General features: G+C 42.7%; 1 protein-coding gene across 6 annotated transcripts in view; it reads right to left on the bottom strand.

Moving 5' to 3' along the window:
- The window catches only part of GBF1 (golgi brefeldin A resistant guanine nucleotide exchange factor 1), a 106,656-nt gene extending 94,000 nt beyond the window's left edge, over positions 1-12,656 (bottom strand). For 5 of the 6 annotated variants that reach the window (XM_017806958.1, XM_017806959.1, XM_017806963.1 and 2 more), the window contains exons 1-3: positions 12,565-12,656; positions 7,007-7,112; positions 5,692-5,758 (exon numbers count right to left, since the gene is read on the bottom strand). In XM_017806958.1, coding sequence (XP_017662447.1) covers positions 5,692-5,758; positions 7,007-7,112; positions 12,565-12,572 — 181 coding nt within the window. In that variant the 5' untranslated portion in view covers positions 12,573-12,656. Of the gene's footprint in view, positions 1-5,691; positions 5,759-7,006; positions 7,113-11,683; positions 11,781-12,564 lie in introns of all 6 variants that reach the window. The other variant, XM_017806960.1, reaches the window with a different exon arrangement.
- Between the last annotated feature and the right edge of the window lie 5,313 nt (positions 12,657-17,969).

Here is a 17,969-nt window from a genome sequence, read left to right as displayed (position 1 = left end):
CTTGAAAAAGGTTGTGGTGCTTGTCTTCATGCATCTATAAGCTTCACAAATACCAACAGTTATTCTTCATCACGGACATTCTTCCTTTATAAATAAACAAAATTTTAACATGACAATTCTGGTGTTAGTTTCGGGCTTGAGATGTTCACATCCCAGGTCTCTCACTGCAGCTACCATTCTTAGAGCACATCAGTGTAACTCCAGGAAAATCACTGAGAAAGTAAAGTACAAAGTAAGCAAGCACCTGGGAAAAGTCTGGTTTATAACACCAAGAAAATCTATGCCAAAAATATCAACAGAAACATACTCCCTGAGGAAAATTCAAACACCTCAGCCATAAGATGGTAATTTCACTCATTTGATGCTACAATGAGATTAAAAAGATTAGTCTCACTCAAAGAGAATATCTGGAACTACCTGCAGCTTCAAAGCAAAAATACTGCATTGGTTTACGTTCTCTGTACACTTGGAAGGATGCCTGCGTTCATAAAGACTAGAAACTTGCTTTTAAAATAACAACTTTTACTGTATTGCCTGAATACAATTGGCAAAAATGATGTCTGGATTCAATCTGTAATCAAAGCATCAAATCAAGGCTGTCACCCTAATCTTCATATTTCTTATAGTAGGAAGGTGAGAGAAAACATGAAGAGAAATAAATTACCACTTCTGTACACTGTGTCAGGTCATTCAATATGGACTAAAGTTGTATTGCCCTTCACTAATCAAAATGAGGTTGAGTTGAAGTTATGGAAGAAAACTTAACTCTGTCAATTTTACTCTTTCCATTCTTCTTAAAAAATTTACAGAGAATGCAAAAAAAAGCTAAATGCTAGCCTGAATTGCTTGGTCTTCCAAAATACCAAGTTAATATGTACAGATACCTCTTATTTAAAAAAAAAAATTCTTTTTATTTTTTTTTGTTATCACAAGAACAGATATAATCTAGGAGACCAGTGAGTCTTCTGGATCTTTTATAGGAACCTGATATGCAACAGAAAAAAAGCTTAGGTGATTTTTTTTTTTAATGTCTGGTCTAGATAACATTGCAATCCTTCAATGCAAACAATGGGAGAAATATCACAGCTTAAGGTTCATCAATATTTGTTATTTGCTAGTAACTCCAGGCACTTCCTACAGAAACTCGAGATATAAATAATAAATAAAATATGGTATTGCTGTTATCTGCAAAGGGCAAAGCAACAAGCATTGCAGATCTTTATGTATCACACATTCATATAATTTAATTCCAATAGTTCCTTATAAAAAGACCCAAACATGATTTTTTTCTGATTTCTTAACTTGAATAGGCCAGAATGAACATCTCATATTTTATTCAAAAGCACTTCAACAGCATTGAGAACAGGCCACACATTTATATTTACCACTGATTTACTATTTCTTAAAACTAGATCTTTCAGAAAAAGTTCAGGCATTAATCCCAAAATAGGATAAAATCCCTGTACTTTTTTATATAACTGCCAGATTTTCACAAAAAACTGAGTTTCCAGAGCTTAGACATGAGAAAATGAGTGTGCAATCAAGTCTACATACCAGAAAACTGATGGCTACAGTAACAAGTATATTAAGTCAGTACACTGGGCAAAGGTTCTCTTACGGTTACAGTCATTTGACCTTTAGCCAGCTCTTAATGCCCCAGCCAACCCTCTAAAGATGGAGATTTGCAGCAGCTTCTTGTCTGAAATAAGCCATGAAAAGATTCTTCTGAACCCACTGTACAAGCATTCATTTAAAATGTCATGAATGTGCATGAAATCAGAGTGCTTCTAACAGCTTACTTTGCAGCTTCTGTTTAAATGCACTAACTCTGAACCACCACAGGATAAAAGGACTCAAACCTTCCAGTCTGGCACTCATGGACCTAAAATATACACAAGCACCTCTTCACAGGTGTGTTTACCTAGTTTAAACCTTATTTAAATAGACTCTTGATGCACACACTTTCCACAAACACCTGCTTCTCCCACTGCAGTGATGACTTGTAGAAGGCAGTTGTATTCAGTCTTGTCTGTCCTAAAGCCATCCTACACACCAGTAAGCAGTACTTCAGGCACAAAAATCCTGGTTACTGACTCATCCCCCTGGTCAAAGCAAAGCATGAATTCTGCAATGAGAAGAATGACTATAGAAGTATCTGCTCTTACCTCTACACCATACCAGAATGGTCTGAAGGCTTCAACAGCCACAGCAAGATTTAAGGAAACCCATTCCTCATCAAATCATGGAAAAGCAGGCTTTTAATTAACTCAAATTACCAGTCATTTGTGGTTATAAAGCATTACCCTGGTGAGCTCGAGAGCATCCTAAGTTGGAAGCACTCATGAGAGAGACAATGCTCAGTTACCACTGGATGTCAAAAGGAACCTTCCTTTTGTTGACCTAAATCCAAAACAAAACTGACAAAATGAACAAATATTTCAACATCCAGACACACTTTTCAAGATACTCTGCTCACTTTACAGAGCAGTCAAATGGAAGTTGTGGTGACAGTGGCCCTAAATCCAAACTCACAATCCAGGCTTTCATCAGTTTTAGAATAACCTTTGAAGATGTAGCTGTATTTTAATTTTGCATGCATGGACAAAGCTTGATAGTCACTGCTTCCATATGGTCATAACTCAGGACACTGACTTTTGCTTTTTCTAAGCACTAGAAATACAAGACACCACATCAAGCTTACGCTTACAGTGCTTATCTCAGTATAACAGGCATTCAGCTATTGAATTTGTCTTGGATTATCTTATGCATCACCCAAGACAACAGAACCTCTGTTTTTCTGTTTTTCAGGCAACTATTATCAACAATAACCAAAATATATGCAACCCATGAAAGTGTAAAAATGGCATCCAATAAACCAAATGACAGTGGATCAGAGCAGATATGTTGTTCATTTTCAAATTATTAAACTCCTTATAAATCTACATAAAATGAAGTTTCTCTGTTAGAATTTGAAAGAGAAACTTCATTCCACATAACTCAGGTCCAAAGCCCTTAGCTAGGTATGCTGAACTGTAGAACTAAAGTTACTCTTACCATAATGATGGGATTTTTTGTGCTGATCTTCTCTAGATGCTTCTTCCGAGAATCTATTTAGACCAATGGGATGGGATACCACTACTCAGTTGCAGGCAAGCTTTTACTGTTTTGGTAATCAAACAACACACTGTATGTAATTTAGTTACTCTGGGGGTGCAACACTTTGAAACAGGAATCTTTAGCTGCTGGGGGTATACGGTACATCTTCATACCCTTGACCAGGGTATTTCAGCATCACAGTCATGACAGAGTTAATACCCACTAGCTCAGAGGAGAACAAAAGGTACTCCACTGCAACATGCCTAACATTTACATTGCCTCTCTTTGCTCATTAAACAGGTTTTGGTTAAATAATGAACAAACTGTATTACAGACTCCGATGAGAATTCCAAAATTATAAATCAACTGGTAAAGCCCAGAGGAGAATGAAGGGAGTGGGAGGGAAGGAAGGATAATATTGACTAATATAAAGGGCGCAGCTTGACAGTGGATATTCCTGCCACACCTGATCAAACATGCTCCATGGGGGAGGGGAAGGGAGGGAGAGAGCAAGAGGGGAGATGGGACAAGGCAGCCTGAAATTTGCATCCGGAACAGATTAAAATGGGTTCTTGGGGGATTGAGAAAATACATAATATATATTACTATAAATGCAAAATTGTACTAAAAGCTAACTCAAATGTCAAAGATTACAGCTTGAATAAATTTAAATATAAAAGCAATGCGTTTCCATGAGCTAATGAAAGAGACATGAAAGGAAGGTCTAAGAGAAAAGAAAAACAAAAAAAAAAACCTACACCAAAAACCCCTAAGCTTGGACTTTTCATTGCCTGGAAGATGAGGCAGGAGATCCTCTACGGTTCAAGGTACTGCTTGGGAACCAGTCCATGTCTAAAACTGAAAAAAATGGAGCATAGCAATGATGTTCTATCTCGAGACACTAGTTGGTAAATAGCAGTCACTGAAGCTGAAATTACCTATTTAAAAGAATCCCATGTAGTCAAACCAACACGCTATCATCACCACATATAAGCAATTATTATCTCAGCAGAAACCACAATTACATGATGACTAATACTCAAAGGGAGTCTCTGAATCTCTCAGTACATTAAAATTTGCTTTCTCTAACATAAGTAGATAGTGAACTTGCGTTTTTCCCCCAACAAGTCAACAGCACATTGAATCTAGCTGCTCTAGATAAATGGCCAGTCCCTGACATTTACTTATACTGCATGTATTTGAGCATCCTGACATTCCCTGTTCCTGATGATGAGGAGAGATATTTGCAATAATGGCAAAGAACTTCAGGAGTCTTATTTTAAAGAAAATTTTACCTCATAGAAAGGTGAAAAGGAAAATTTCCTGCCAAAACACTTTTGGCAATGCATGCCTCTCTTACACAAGGTGAGTGAGCTAACAAAAAACCCCACAAATTTAAATCATCACGACCAGGTACAAGCATAACATCCAGAAGAAAGATACTATCCAGACATGCAATCTGTGCAGGAGTTTCCTAGGATGTCATGACCTGACAGAAAAGTCCTGCTCACAGCCAAGGGAAGTTCACCTGGCAAAGAAAAGTAAAGCACTACATCTACGGGAAGCCACAAAATAAGAGGGAATAAGGGTTCAGAACTGGTACATGTCCTCAGCACCTCTTGTCAGCACCTGGAAGCAGCACTACTGTACTTGTAGGGAGTACACCTTTTATGGGATTCCAGGCTCAGCACTGACACAAGAATGAGCATGCTTCACAAACAGAAACACAAAAAGTTCACTTCAAACATAGGTTGAATGCATTTCTGAATACCCACTGTAATAAAGGGACCAGAAATAAAGCTTACTTTCAAATACTACAATCAGTAAGACAAATCCTGGGAAGAACCATCAGAATGCCACGTGGAGGTCAGGACTAGCCTCACTCCCAGACTCTCAACATATAATTAGGTCACACTTAAACAATCACTCCTGAAACCACAAACACAGAAAATGTGGGGGGAAGGGGAGAAAGATGGGTTGTGAGAAAAAAAATGGTCAGAATACACACCACAGTCTTGTGTTCTACTTGTGTAATAAATATAGATTTCCAGTTCCTTTCAGTGCAGGTGATCACAATGTCAGTCTTTCACTTAAGAGATCCAAATAGAAAGCAAGGTCTGTGCTTCACTTTTTAGTGATAACACAATGAAAACCAACAAGGCAAAGAATGTGAGGACAAAACAAAAGGAATGCTACTTTCAAAGCAAATTTTTCCCATCATTCACAGATCAGAAAGCATAAACAAAGCACAAAAAAGCCATGCATGATAATACACTAGATTTCATATATTATTACAAGCTTCTGTATATTGAAGAAACATGCATGTTTATATAAAAATATGTGTGTGTATACACACACAAGTATATATATAGTCTCATATATATGTATCTCTATATTTACAGTAGTGGTAGCAGTGGTATTTATATGCTAGCTTACATTGGTATTATTTGTCTAAAAGCATATACATATTTCTTCTTTTCTTGTTATTCAATTAATGACCTCTGGATAGTGAGTAAGACAAATAAGTACACCTGTACATTTATTTGCATATATCCTAGCAGGTGCACATACCTGTTGATTTCTGTATAAGCTTACCTGTTATATTATTCAGCACTTCTTTTAAGTTGCTAAAGCTATGTAGCAGGGGATCCCTTTCTTCATCCTATAGATTATACATAGGAAGGAAGTAATTAATGAGGCAAACATATTCCTGAAGACAAATCTTTATAATGGGTCTGTTAAAGACCTCATAGTCATATTCCCAGAAGTACTGTGGTTTGAGTTTATCACTGTCAGCCCATTTACACCATCAAAACCAAGGGAAGCGTTTTTATTTTCCTGCTAGTGCTCCCCAGTATCATACAGCTCAAATGTCAAACTCTAGGTCCAGGACTAAGCATTCTGGTTCGGTTTTATTGCCCTTAGAAGTATTTCTGATTAGCCTTCTGCTGTTCAATAAATTTCACAGCAAATCTAACTCATACCATATTGAAATGGCTCATCTGGATTTGCTATAATGTTAATCTATGCAGATTGTAATGGGAGCAGCAACACAATGACATTTGGTGCCATTAAAATAACTTGAAGGAAGAATCACAGTGCAATATTTATATGAATTAGCTGCATCCCTTAGCCTTAGTCTATCTTTATGATATTAAAATGAGGAGGAGCAGCAGTTTCTCCAAGCTGTGTACGGCCGCACCCACACCTTCGACGGGGAGGCAGAAAAAGGGCCCTGCCCTTTGACAAACTGAAACCACTGGTGCTGGATGACAGCCATCTGCTACTCATGTGACATTCTCAAGTGCACCACACGCACACATTTGTACTGTGGCAGCCATAAACTGACCAATGCATCGTTAGACCTGGAAACACTATTAATGGCTTTTATCAAAGCAGGTTTGAATCTATTAACAGGTTTTGGTCAGGAATGCAGCTAGCAGCAACAACAGAGCTGAAAAAAGATAGTATGCCATATGAAAATTAAAAAATAACCTATATATAATGACTTCCTCAATTTTTTTCATTTTGTTTCATGGCTTTCATGATGAGGACTGTCTTCCCTAAGAAGGCACAAAAGATATATAAAAACATTGTGCTAAATCAAATAAAATCATATATATTTAAATTCCCTGACATACAAGGCAATAAAAGTCTGAATGACATGATTCCCATGTGGAATACAATGTGGAATACCCTTTTACAGGGTAAAAAGGTAGATTTCCAGCTTTGTAGCTCTTACAGTTGCTGGCACATGAGAAGTCAAAATGTCGAAAGTTATTCCAACTTTACTTACAAAAGTACTGTAACGACTGCTACAAAAATTGAGGTACTTTTCTAAAACCAAGTAGTTTCTGCCATAGGTATTTCTACTTGTTGCCACAGGTAGCAAAACTTCAAGGTAACTTACCAGATGGGTGTGAGTGCTCCATCGGGCATTACGCTTTATGGCTCCCACCACTGCGTTGATTTCACCTTGTACAATGTAAATGTTCTTATCCACCATCCTGACAATCCTGAAAATAAAGGTAATTCAAATTAATCTCCTGCCCCTCAGAATCATTGTCTTCCTTAGATGAAACATAAAGTTGGCCCTAGTCAAGAGGAGGCCTTCAACGACGCAAGAAACTCTCAGATCTTTTTTTTTGCGTACACAAAATACAAGTTATTACATACAACAAATACAGTTATTTCATCAAAAAGAAGACAAAAGGAAGACACTTTTCCACAGTGTGTTTTCAAGACCATGAGAGCCGACAGTTAGTTATAACAGGACATTTGTGATGCTAGAGACAACTTTGTCAAGGCACATTCCTCATTTTTTTCCAGTCCATGTAAGTTCACAGAAAGATAAAGTGCTGGGGTCCCAGGACAGACATCCATGACAATGCAATAACATGCGCATCTCCAGCACTTTGGCGAAGTCCCGTAGTTCCACATGGAACACAAAGCCAACCTTGTACTCTGTTAAATAAGCATCAGTGGCTTGAATAAGCTGGCCAGGGCAAAACTCTTTGGGACTTAAAACATTGACAAAATAAAGTAATTTATAACAGATGTTGATTTCACACTTGTGTCACAAAAAAAAAAAAAAAACTTTCAAGGAAGCAGACAAGTAAAAAGACACGGGTAAGACCCCACAAAGAAATGAGCAAAACCAGAGACAAAATTGGACGAAACGTATGAAGCAAAAGTGAGAAAGCTAAAGGCAGAAATCTATTTGCCTATTTACATCTAAATTGATGTACCCAGAGAGAGTCAGAAGAGGGGGAAAAAATTAAAAGCAAGAAATATTTCTAATAGTCTGAGGAAAAGAAACAAAGAGTGAATTACTATGGGACTGTTGTCTCTATACTAGCTATAGTCCAGATAGAGTCAAGCCTAAAGAAATGAGTAAGAATGGAAGGGAATAAACAGACACAACTGCTTATAAAGAATAAACAGGACTTATAAAGAGGCCAGAGAGTCAGATGATACTATGTCTGCAAATAAGAATGATTTAGTGAAATGGCAGCCAAGTAATGGTACTTTTTCAGAAGAATGAAAGAAAAATGAGGACTCCAGCTTAAAATCACAATGGGTCATCCATAGGGAAGCAAAAGACTCTACTTTTAACATAAAAGAATCAAGATGGAAAAAGTTGTTAAACTCAGTCCTTCCCNGGGTAAGACCCCACAAAGAAATGAGCAAAACCAGAGACAAAATTGGACGAAACATATGAAGCAAAAGTGAGAAAGCTAAAGGCAGAAATCTATTTGCCTATTTACATCTAAATTGATGTACCCAGAGAGAGTCAGAAGAGGGGGAAAAAATTAAAAGCAAGAAATATTTCTAATAGTCTGAGGAAAAGAAACAAAGAGTGAATTACTATGGGACTGTTGTCTCTATACTAGCTATAGTCCAGATAGAGTCAAGCCTAAAGAAATGAGTAAGAATGGAAGGGAATAAACAGACACAACTGCTTATAAAGAATAAACAGGACTTATAAAGAGGCCAGAGAGTCAGATGATACTATGTCTGCAAATAAGAATGATTTAGTGAAATGGCAGCCAAGTAATGGTACTTTTTCAGAAGAATGAAAGAAAAATGAGGACTCCAGCTTAAAATCACAATGGGTCATCCATAGAGAAGCAAAAGACTGAAAACAGATGAAACATTGACCATAACAGTTCAAATCAGACAGGCTCATTTAAAAGACTCAGCTGGGGAGGGGAAGCGGGGGGTAAAAAACCACAGAGAATATGAGAAGGATTTTTGCCCATGTAGCGAAAGCAAAGCTGGAAGGAAATTATTTTGGTGCATTACTCAAGACCTCAGAAAGACCACCACAGAAATTTCAGAACATACATCCTGGATTTGTCAGACTTCATATTAATTAACATGTTTGATGTATCAACAATGCTTCAAATACACAAATATCCTCTGAAAGAGATTAATTTGTTTCAGGACTCCATAAATAACAGAAAGAAGGCAAAGTATTATAAAATGATACCTTATCAAGGGATGGCATCGCATTTCTTACTTTGTTTTTTCACATGTTGGCAATAGAATGAATCATCTTACTGCAAAATTGTTTCTTACTTTGTTAGATTAATTATATATAATGGTATTTCCCAGTGTAAGGACAAAAATATTTTACAATATAAGAACAGTCATAACAGACCAGATCAGTACTCTATCTCATTCACTACTAGATGGTTCAGAAAAATAAACAAATGAACAAATGAGGACTCCAGCTAAAATCACAATGGGTCATCCATAGAGAAGCAAAAGACTCTACTTTTAACATAAAAGAATCAAGATGGAAAAAGTTGTTAAACTCAGTCCTTCCCAAATGATAAACACAAACCTACAACACACACCTTTTCCTTTTAACCCGCTGGGAAACTGAATGTCATGATCCTTTCAAGCAAGGGTGCAAGAAATCCTTGTTGCTTGGCAAGGCTCTCCTGACATATTAAAACCCTGCAAAACTTCAGGGGGTATTTTGGCACTTATGTCCTGTCATTGTCAACTACCTGAGAAGACTTGGTGAGAATGCACTCCTTTCCTCACTGCCCATTCCATTAAATATAACTTTATTCAAAAGTACAAGAATTCACTTTACACAGGCCAACAAACTCACTGGACCAGTGAAACCAAACCAACCTATCGTGCTGGGGATGCAAATTCACTCTCAGTCTCTGAACATCAGACATACAGCCCACTTCTCCACCAACACTGGGTAGAGATGGGGGAAATACTGCTTTATATTTAAGCTTTCAGTTAACAAAGCAATAGCACACACATTCCAAAGTAAACCACAGCGAAATACTCTCACTCATGCAAAAGACCTTTGCAACTGTGTGCTGGAGAAGGAAACAGAAAATAACTACAGAGTGGGCAGGAAAGCCAGACAACTGTTTCCAGAGAGATGCACCTTGGAAGCTAAGCCCACCAAAAGCACCATCTATCCCTGTAAAAATGTAAAAGTTTCTTTCAAGTAATGGATATAGCTTCACTAAACTCCACACTTCCCAAAGTTCTTCCCCTTTTAAACCATTAGATAATGTCTGTATGTGTTCCTTCAACTGTATCTTCACCACAAGCAACAACTGATCACACTTTGGAGCTCAGTATAAGTGTACAATATTGAAAGAAGCTTTAAGATTGAAATTAATGCTCTGAAGCGACAGAGAAAAAGTTACATGAATTACCAGACCAGCACTGAACAATCATTTGGGTTTAAGAGAGCATGGTAAGAGTCAAGCAAAACCATTAAATGTTTGCTCAACTTACAGAAAAAAAAATTCCTAACAGGAATTCGGGCTTAATATTACACAGATATGGTCTGAAAAATGGGATATTGTACAACTGTTGGTTGGATGGGCTAACAGAACTACTAATACTGCAGATCATTAAAACTTGTAAAGAACCTCCCTAGCAAAGGCATGGTTCTGTCACCTCTTGATGTCTTCAGATCAAGATCAGACACCTTTCTTGAAAGCAATCTTTAATGTAACACAAGATAGTGCACTCAGTACAGAAACAAGTGGTTTCAGTTCTGTGGTCTTGAGTTAGGTAAAAAAAACCAGGAAAAGTACCTATCAAATTTCAAATGCTTTTTAGCTCCTTAACCCTTGAGTTAGTCCTACATAAACTCCTCTTTATTGCTCATGATAGGTTCACTCATTTGCTTAAAGCTGCAGACCAGTCCTCAGGTTGGCTCCTACACAGAACTTCAGCATTTAGAATGACAGCTCCAAACCAAGACAACGAGTTGCCCTGTTGGCACTTATAGTGGGAACACTGTAAGTAGGAAAAGGTCGATGGCTAAGCATGTCATAAAAGAACAAAAGTTCACATTCATAACCTTCTCAAAACCTTCAGCAATGTTCTATGGATAATAATTATCACTATTCTGAGATTTCTGAAAAGCATCACTTGTAAAATCTTCATATGAAAACAGCAACAAGATTTACATCTGAAAACGTTATCTCGCATGTGCACTGAGCATTCCATTGCTTAACCTTGGAACATGCTACCCCAAAACACCCCAGAATACAGGAACCCAAATTATTCCTGAGTATTACCATAGGCAGCCTTGGGTAGAGTTTTAGGAAACACTCCCTCCTCTACAGAGAAACGACCATAATTCTTCTGGAAACAAGCAAGAGTTAGCATCAGAAGTGGTAAAGTCTCTGAGACCTCCAACAAGTCACTTCTTCCTATCACTAACTTTAGCCTTCAGCTATGGCAAGCGACTGACTCGGTGAAACTACTCCAGTAAATAACAGTAATGAAAAACAACATAATCACAACATATGCAAGAAAGGTAGTATTTCAAAGTAAGCTTCTGCTGGCCTAAATTTGCACTGTTTATGACAATGTATGAATAATCTATGCAGTCTCTGACCTAGATGTGGCCACTCAAGTCCTGATAAAATACACTGCTACCAAAACACACAACCACGAATCACAAACAACTCTGCTTATCTCACAGCTAGCTAGGTTACCCAGAAGGCCAGCTGATAAGGAAAAGGCCCTCTTCTTCCTTCTAAACCGCATGTGGAAGGTACATGAACCTCTATTGGGAAATTTAACTTACTTGGGTTTTTCATGTAGTAACTACTCTGCAATAAGCATCACAGGCAGCAAAAGTTCAGAGAACTTAGGATGTTTCTCCAAAGGCTAGCTCCCAAGGCCTGGACAAAAGTGACATAAAAGCAATAATTTGTAAGTATGGAAAGGAATGTGCAGTCCAGTGGTGCCATAATTCTGGGCAATTAAGATAAACAGCAGCAACAAGGCACTGGTGGCACATCAGAAAGGGATGTGGGACAAGCTCCTCTACAAGCCTTCACAGTCAGCTGCAACAGTGAGATGGGCCTGGGAATCAAGCAGAAAAGGCAACTCACATTTTTCTGTCAAAACTGCATAGTAAACTCAAAACGTAAGGTTAATTGGCAAGGGGCATTTTCTTTCTTCCAGCTACTTCATACTGTTGAGACGAGAAACATGCCACCAGCTGAACTTCTAACATACACGCTAAGTGAGCTCTGAGCTTTCCCCTGCAGCAGAAAAAGGTTCTGACCGTATGCAGGGAAAGGCCCGTTTCTACTGATTTTATGCATCGAGCCCCCTGGGCGCACGGTGAGCGGAGCCTGTGCAGGTGCAGCGCACACCGGGCACCTCCCTCCGGCCCGGCCCGGCGCCCTGACCCCGCTCCTCCCTGACACCCGCACACCGCGGCAGTCGTGGCCGGGGGGCCCGTCCGCCCCCGCCCCGTGGGCACCGCCACGCGTGTCAGCCCCGGCCCGGGGCGGGGGGCGGCCGCCACCCCCACCCCATCCCCGCCCGCCCCTGGGGCTGCCCCGCGCCCGTCCCCGCCCCACGCCGGCCCCGCACGGCTCCCCCGCCGCCGCGTCCTTCCCGCCCACTCCCGCGTCGCGACAGCATCGCGACAGACGGTCGCTGCCCGGCACTGACCCCCGCATCCAAAATGGCGGCGCCTGCTCCCCGCGGCGGCGGCCGCTTCACATAACCGGGCGGGCGGGCGGCAGCGCGGGCGGGAGGGCTCGGCCCCCGCTCTGTCCGCCCTTCCCTCCCTCCCTCCCGGCGGCGGCGGTCGCGGCGAGGCCGCGTAGCGCGGGGTCCCGAGGCACGGGCAGGGACACCGGCACTGCTCCCTCGCACTGACGTGGAAACGGGCGCACCGTGACCTGCTGCCTGGTTACTGCGTCGACGGACAGCTCGTGCAGCCAATCCGCGCGCGGTGCGTCGCGTAGCGCCTCGAGGAGCCCAATGAGAACACGGTCTGGAAGGGAGGGGGCGGGTCCTACGGTGACAGCGGCAGCGAGCCAATGAGAGGTGGCAGGATAGAGCCGGCGGGCACGCTGGCCAATCGCGGCGCGATGCGGCGTCGCAGCCGCGCCCGGGCCGGCGCAGACAGGGCGGCCGGGCGGAAGGCGGCGGGAGGGTGCCCGCGCAAAGCACTGTGGGCCGGGCCGCCCTCCCGGCGGAGGGCGGGTGTTGGTACCGGGGTGGGACTGCGGGGCTGGAGGAGCGACAGTGGCGGGACTGCGCGGCATGTGAGGGAAACCAGCCGCGGGACTGCACAGTCTGTGCAGAGAAGCAGGGCCTCTCCACCGTGCTTTGCGAGTATTTCCCAATTTGCTCTACAGTATTTCCCAATTTGCTCTACAGTATTTCCCAATTTGCTCCTCCTCTGGAGCAGTCTGGGAGGTGGTGCCCTGTGGGCAATTTGTTCCCTCCTAGACACCTCCCTGTGTCACAGCTCTGCTGTTCCTGTGCTGGAACAGCTCATCCAGACCAGGCCCTGAGGGAGCAGGCAGGAGAATTCCAAAGGACAAAGCAGAATGTGCAGCTGTTAGGAGAACTCGTGTGACAGCACCCAGAGGAACACACGCAGCCTCTCCCCTCTCCGCAGTCCTGCTCCCCAGTAACTCAAACCTGGACACAACTGATGCTTTGCTCCAGTTGGGCTACAAGCCCTGTGCTGTGGCCTCAGTTCATGCAGCCCAGTGAGCCTGGCAGACAGGGACCACAATGGAGTTAAACTGCTCTGTGAAGCCACTTTATTGGCCTGCTCTTTGCAGCAAGAGCAATCACAGCTTTGCAGCCATACAGCATCTGGCAGAATGAATTCTTGGTGCTGCTCCGACCATCTCAGCCACTGTCTATGTCTCTGCCCCTGTGTCAATGCAGTGTACTTTATCAGCAGTAATTTGCAGGGGTCACTCTGCTTGTTCAAGCCTCTGCCCACTGAACTTTTGACAGAAGACAGAAGGTCCTTACAGTTACCTACCAGTTTTATAGCTCTGGCATCTTCAGCCAGGTCAGCTTAGGGATCGGCTGTAGCAGGTGTTAGAGTGGTCAAAATAACAGCTACCCCAAAATCTTATATTCTGTAGGGAAAACACAAATCACTGGAGACAAAGGAAAGGTGAAAGGATCAAAAACTATTCATTCACTCTTCTTATCACAACTTCATCTGCTGCAGTGTGACTGAAAGAGGGAAGTTCTCAGACAAAGGCCTGAGGGAATGTCCAACAGGACTCTTCCCTGGCTGACCAAACCCAAATCTGAGGCTGACTCCAATGCCACCCTAAAAGATGGCCAGACACCATCAGAGCTGCCCAAATATTGCCTGATCAAGATTCAGTGTGTCTTAGACTGACACTGCCGTTATGTCCCAACTCTGACACCTGGAGGCCTGGGGACCTTCTTCAGCTGGATGTTACCTGACAGCAAGTAGAAGTCTTCGGATTTGGAAGTTTTAAGCTGTAATTGCATTAAGCAGACACATTCTGCAGAAGTAGAACAAAAAACAGCATCTCAGTGGGCTAAGTGTAGGTCCAGCCTCTGCTGCAGCCATGGTATGTGCAGTTTTCAGCTTGAGCTTCTCAGCTATAAAACAGTGAAATACACACTGTGCACAGATTGCAAATGCCACCTAAGCAATGAGTGAAGGTTGACAGAAGTTACTAGTTACTAGTGCTTTCTTCTTCCCTTTTGCCCTACTAAAGCCTACAGCAACCACTAAAGCTCTGGTGGTATTTGCCAGGCATTTGGAAATTCACAGGAGTTCATCATTGCCACTCCATCCATCTGCTCCATGCTCTGGAAAGGAGATTTTGGGGGATTTCAGGTGCTGACTTGACCATTGTACACAGCACAGCTCAGTCCAGGTCAGTCACAAAGGGTCTGGACCCCCTTCCATGCCTTCTTGCCCCTTCCAGTGCCAGCTGTGCAGCTCAGGCTCCTGCCCAGTCCAGTCTGGTGAATTGGACCCTGCTAAGGGTTTACTTATGGAAGCCTGTCACGGTGTTTGAAACCAAGCCAGGCAGGAGCCTTCTGCTTCACCCGACTGCATCTTAGTGCATTAATAAAGAGCAAACATTGCAATGTGCTTTGCATTTTTACTTACAATCCAGCACTGCATTGTCTGGAGAGAAAAACAATATGGCATAGCCCCGTGCTGCCTGGGGAGGGGAGAGTTCACTCGCACGCGCTACGGCACTGCGTTCGTCAGCCCTCAGACAGCCCAGCACCGCCCTGGCTGCACAGAAAATCTGCTGATGTGACAGTGCAGCACCAACACCCCCAGCCTGGCAGCAGTGGGGAAACCTGGTTTGCCTGGACTGCTTGATCCAGCAGCGTTTGAACAGAGCGGTGCACAGCTGTGGGCAAGTGCAAGCACTCTGCACCAAAGGATCCAGGCGTAGGACCAGGACACAGGATGGTCCGTTGTTCTTTATTCCCAAGATAATGTACTAGTTCTTATACACAGCATGAACCAAAGATCAGAAAAGCAATCTGTGCAAATCCCCCAGGTCCCTGCTATCTAGTCAGGGAAGCTGGGCTTTATCGTCACTGCAAAGATACAGCTTTTCAGCAGTTTCTGTCTTGGGTATTCCTCCTTAGCTGCAAACTCACTGACAATCATTCCCTCAGGCCTTGCCCAGGTACCTGGTCAGCTCACCTGCTTTTATCTGAGATACCTGAGCAGCCAGCCCCTTGCAAAGAGCAGTGTCTCCATAGGGCACACCAACTGCCTGCCTTTGATGAGCCTGTCAGAAAGCCATGGTGCCAACTACCTGTGCCTCTGCAATCGGCACCAACCTTGTACAGTCCATTATTCTTGCTCAGCCCCTACCAGTTCACAACCATCTTCAGAGCCCAGATATCAGACCCATGGGCACTTGCAACACAGAAATTTTCCAGCAGGTTAAGTAGTCTGACAGAGGCTGAACTTCTCCCCCTCCTCTTGGAGGCTTTTGCTGTTTCTCAGAGGCTTAGTAAGGTCTCCAGAAAAGGAGCAGAAAGAGGGAGTTGTCTTAGAAGGTACAAGCAGTTGTCATGGCTAGAAACTACTTGCAGCCATTCTCCCCAGAGTTAAGCATCCCAAAAACGCTACTGAATGCAGAGCACAGTGTTTCCGAGCAGCTGCTCCTTTCTAGAGCAAGCTCAGGTAGAGGCTAGCCCAAAGCCAGCTGAAGGCTCTCCAAAGGAAAACTGATGTGCTGCATCTGGCACAACCTGCACTCAGGCTAGGACCTACAACTGAAGCAACTGAAGCAAAATTGAAACAATCAGAAGTATTAAACCCCTTCTGTGTAAACTATACAAACTATAAAAAAACTCTACTGCAGCCTCCTAAGGCTAAAATACCCTGCCAGCTGTTCTACATAGCCCGTGTCTCTGGAACACTCCTGCACTTCCCAGTGACATGAAATGCTCCTGATGAACTTCCCAATGTTTTCATTGCCTCTTCTTGGCCAAGGCAAGCCATGCCTTTTTGGCAGGAGCACCCCAGGCTCAGTTAGTCATATCTTCGTCACCTCTTGGCTAGACTACAACTACATAATACACCTGGGCATGAAGCCCACAGTGCTTGGCAAATGCCAAATAGAAGAGTAGACTGCAGTGGGAGCCCTGGCTGCCACAAGTGCATCAAACCTTACCTCTGCTCCCTAGATCACCTTCTGGCATGAAAGACAAGCCAAATTCAAGCCCGAGTCCCAATCTTTAAGGCATTTGATGGCATGGACCCAGCATGGCTGAAAGATCAGTTGAGACACAAAGATGGAAACCGTGATCAACAATCAACAACTCCGCCACTCTCCAAGAGCAGTGGACCCATCCAGCATGAGGACTGTGTTTTCCTGTGGCAGAGACAGGGTTTTCTCTGAGAACAAACTCTTCCCAGCTGGTGAAAAATGAAGGATGTCTAAGATGCTGAGTAATTCCCTCCTTTTGCGTATCCCATCTCTCTGCCAAGACATGGATCAAGTTCACTCTGGGTTTAGTTTGCTTTTTCTTTTCTTTTTCTTTTTTATTTTATATAAAACAGTAACATCTGTGTCCTGAACCCAGGTGAAGTTCTTGGTCTCTTCCTCAGCAATGAATTCTCCAGCTGGCAAGAGAAGATGCGCTACAGATAAGAGGTCTTGACACTAACCAGCAAGATCTACATTTCAATGACAAGCGCTAGAGCCCTCCCTCCCAAAGAGACCCTTCAGGGGTCAGTCCAGCAGTTGCATAGAAGATGCCTTAGTGACAGACTCCTACTGCAGGTCCCTGGATGGTCTAATCCAGCAGTCTTCACGCTGTGCTCCACAGGGAACAAACTTGTGACATAGTACCCAAGGGAAATAGCTAAAAATACATTTGTTTCATTATTACTTGTGAGTGTAAGCACTAACTTATTTGCTGCAGGCTACTGATGGTGAAAGGTTTGGAGGGAGAGGGAGGCAATTCAAAATAAGGTACCTTCATTGCTGCAGACCTTGCACAGGGTTTTCAGCTTCCCGGTGGCATGTGGTGATAGAGACAGACTGCCCCGTGGAAAGTGCTAGTGCTGTTACACTGTGTCTGCTTCTCTTGATGGAGACAAGCCTTTGCTGGGATGGATTAAAATCTGGGCTGGAAAAAGATGTGGTCTAGCTTGCTGTCATTTTTGGCAGACAAAAGAGCAGTAAGGCAAACACAAGCCCCAGATTACTACAATTAAAAAACCACGGTAATTTCTCATAAGTGTGTCAACATTTTGATTCCTTTTAAACTCTCTGTGTTTCTACTGAATTAACATATTTGTGCATGTTTTTGAACTGTAATCCATAATGCCTGTGTCTACCTAACCTCTCTTTACTTGTTGTGCTGCTTTGTGTGTATTTGTCTTCCCATGCATATCTATATGCCATGTTACGCATTTAGCAGGCTCCATAAATATGGCTGGTAAATCATCCAGGGTTAAAATTCACTTCTATTCTCACAACATTATTTCCTAATCTTTAAAATATGTCAGTGGAAGATCTTGATGGTGACCTTTGGCTTCATAAATCGGAGAGCAGGTTGACATGGGAATGACC

This window comes from Lepidothrix coronata, unplaced genomic scaffold (assembly GCF_001604755.1).
Source record: "Lepidothrix coronata isolate B3197 unplaced genomic scaffold, Lepidothrix_coronata-1.0 Scaffold17, whole genome shotgun sequence".
Taxonomy (NCBI): Eukaryota; Metazoa; Chordata; class Aves; order Passeriformes; family Pipridae; genus Lepidothrix; species Lepidothrix coronata.
The sequence above is the reverse complement of the archived record's forward strand: the minus strand, read 5'-3'. Positions and strand labels throughout refer to the sequence as shown.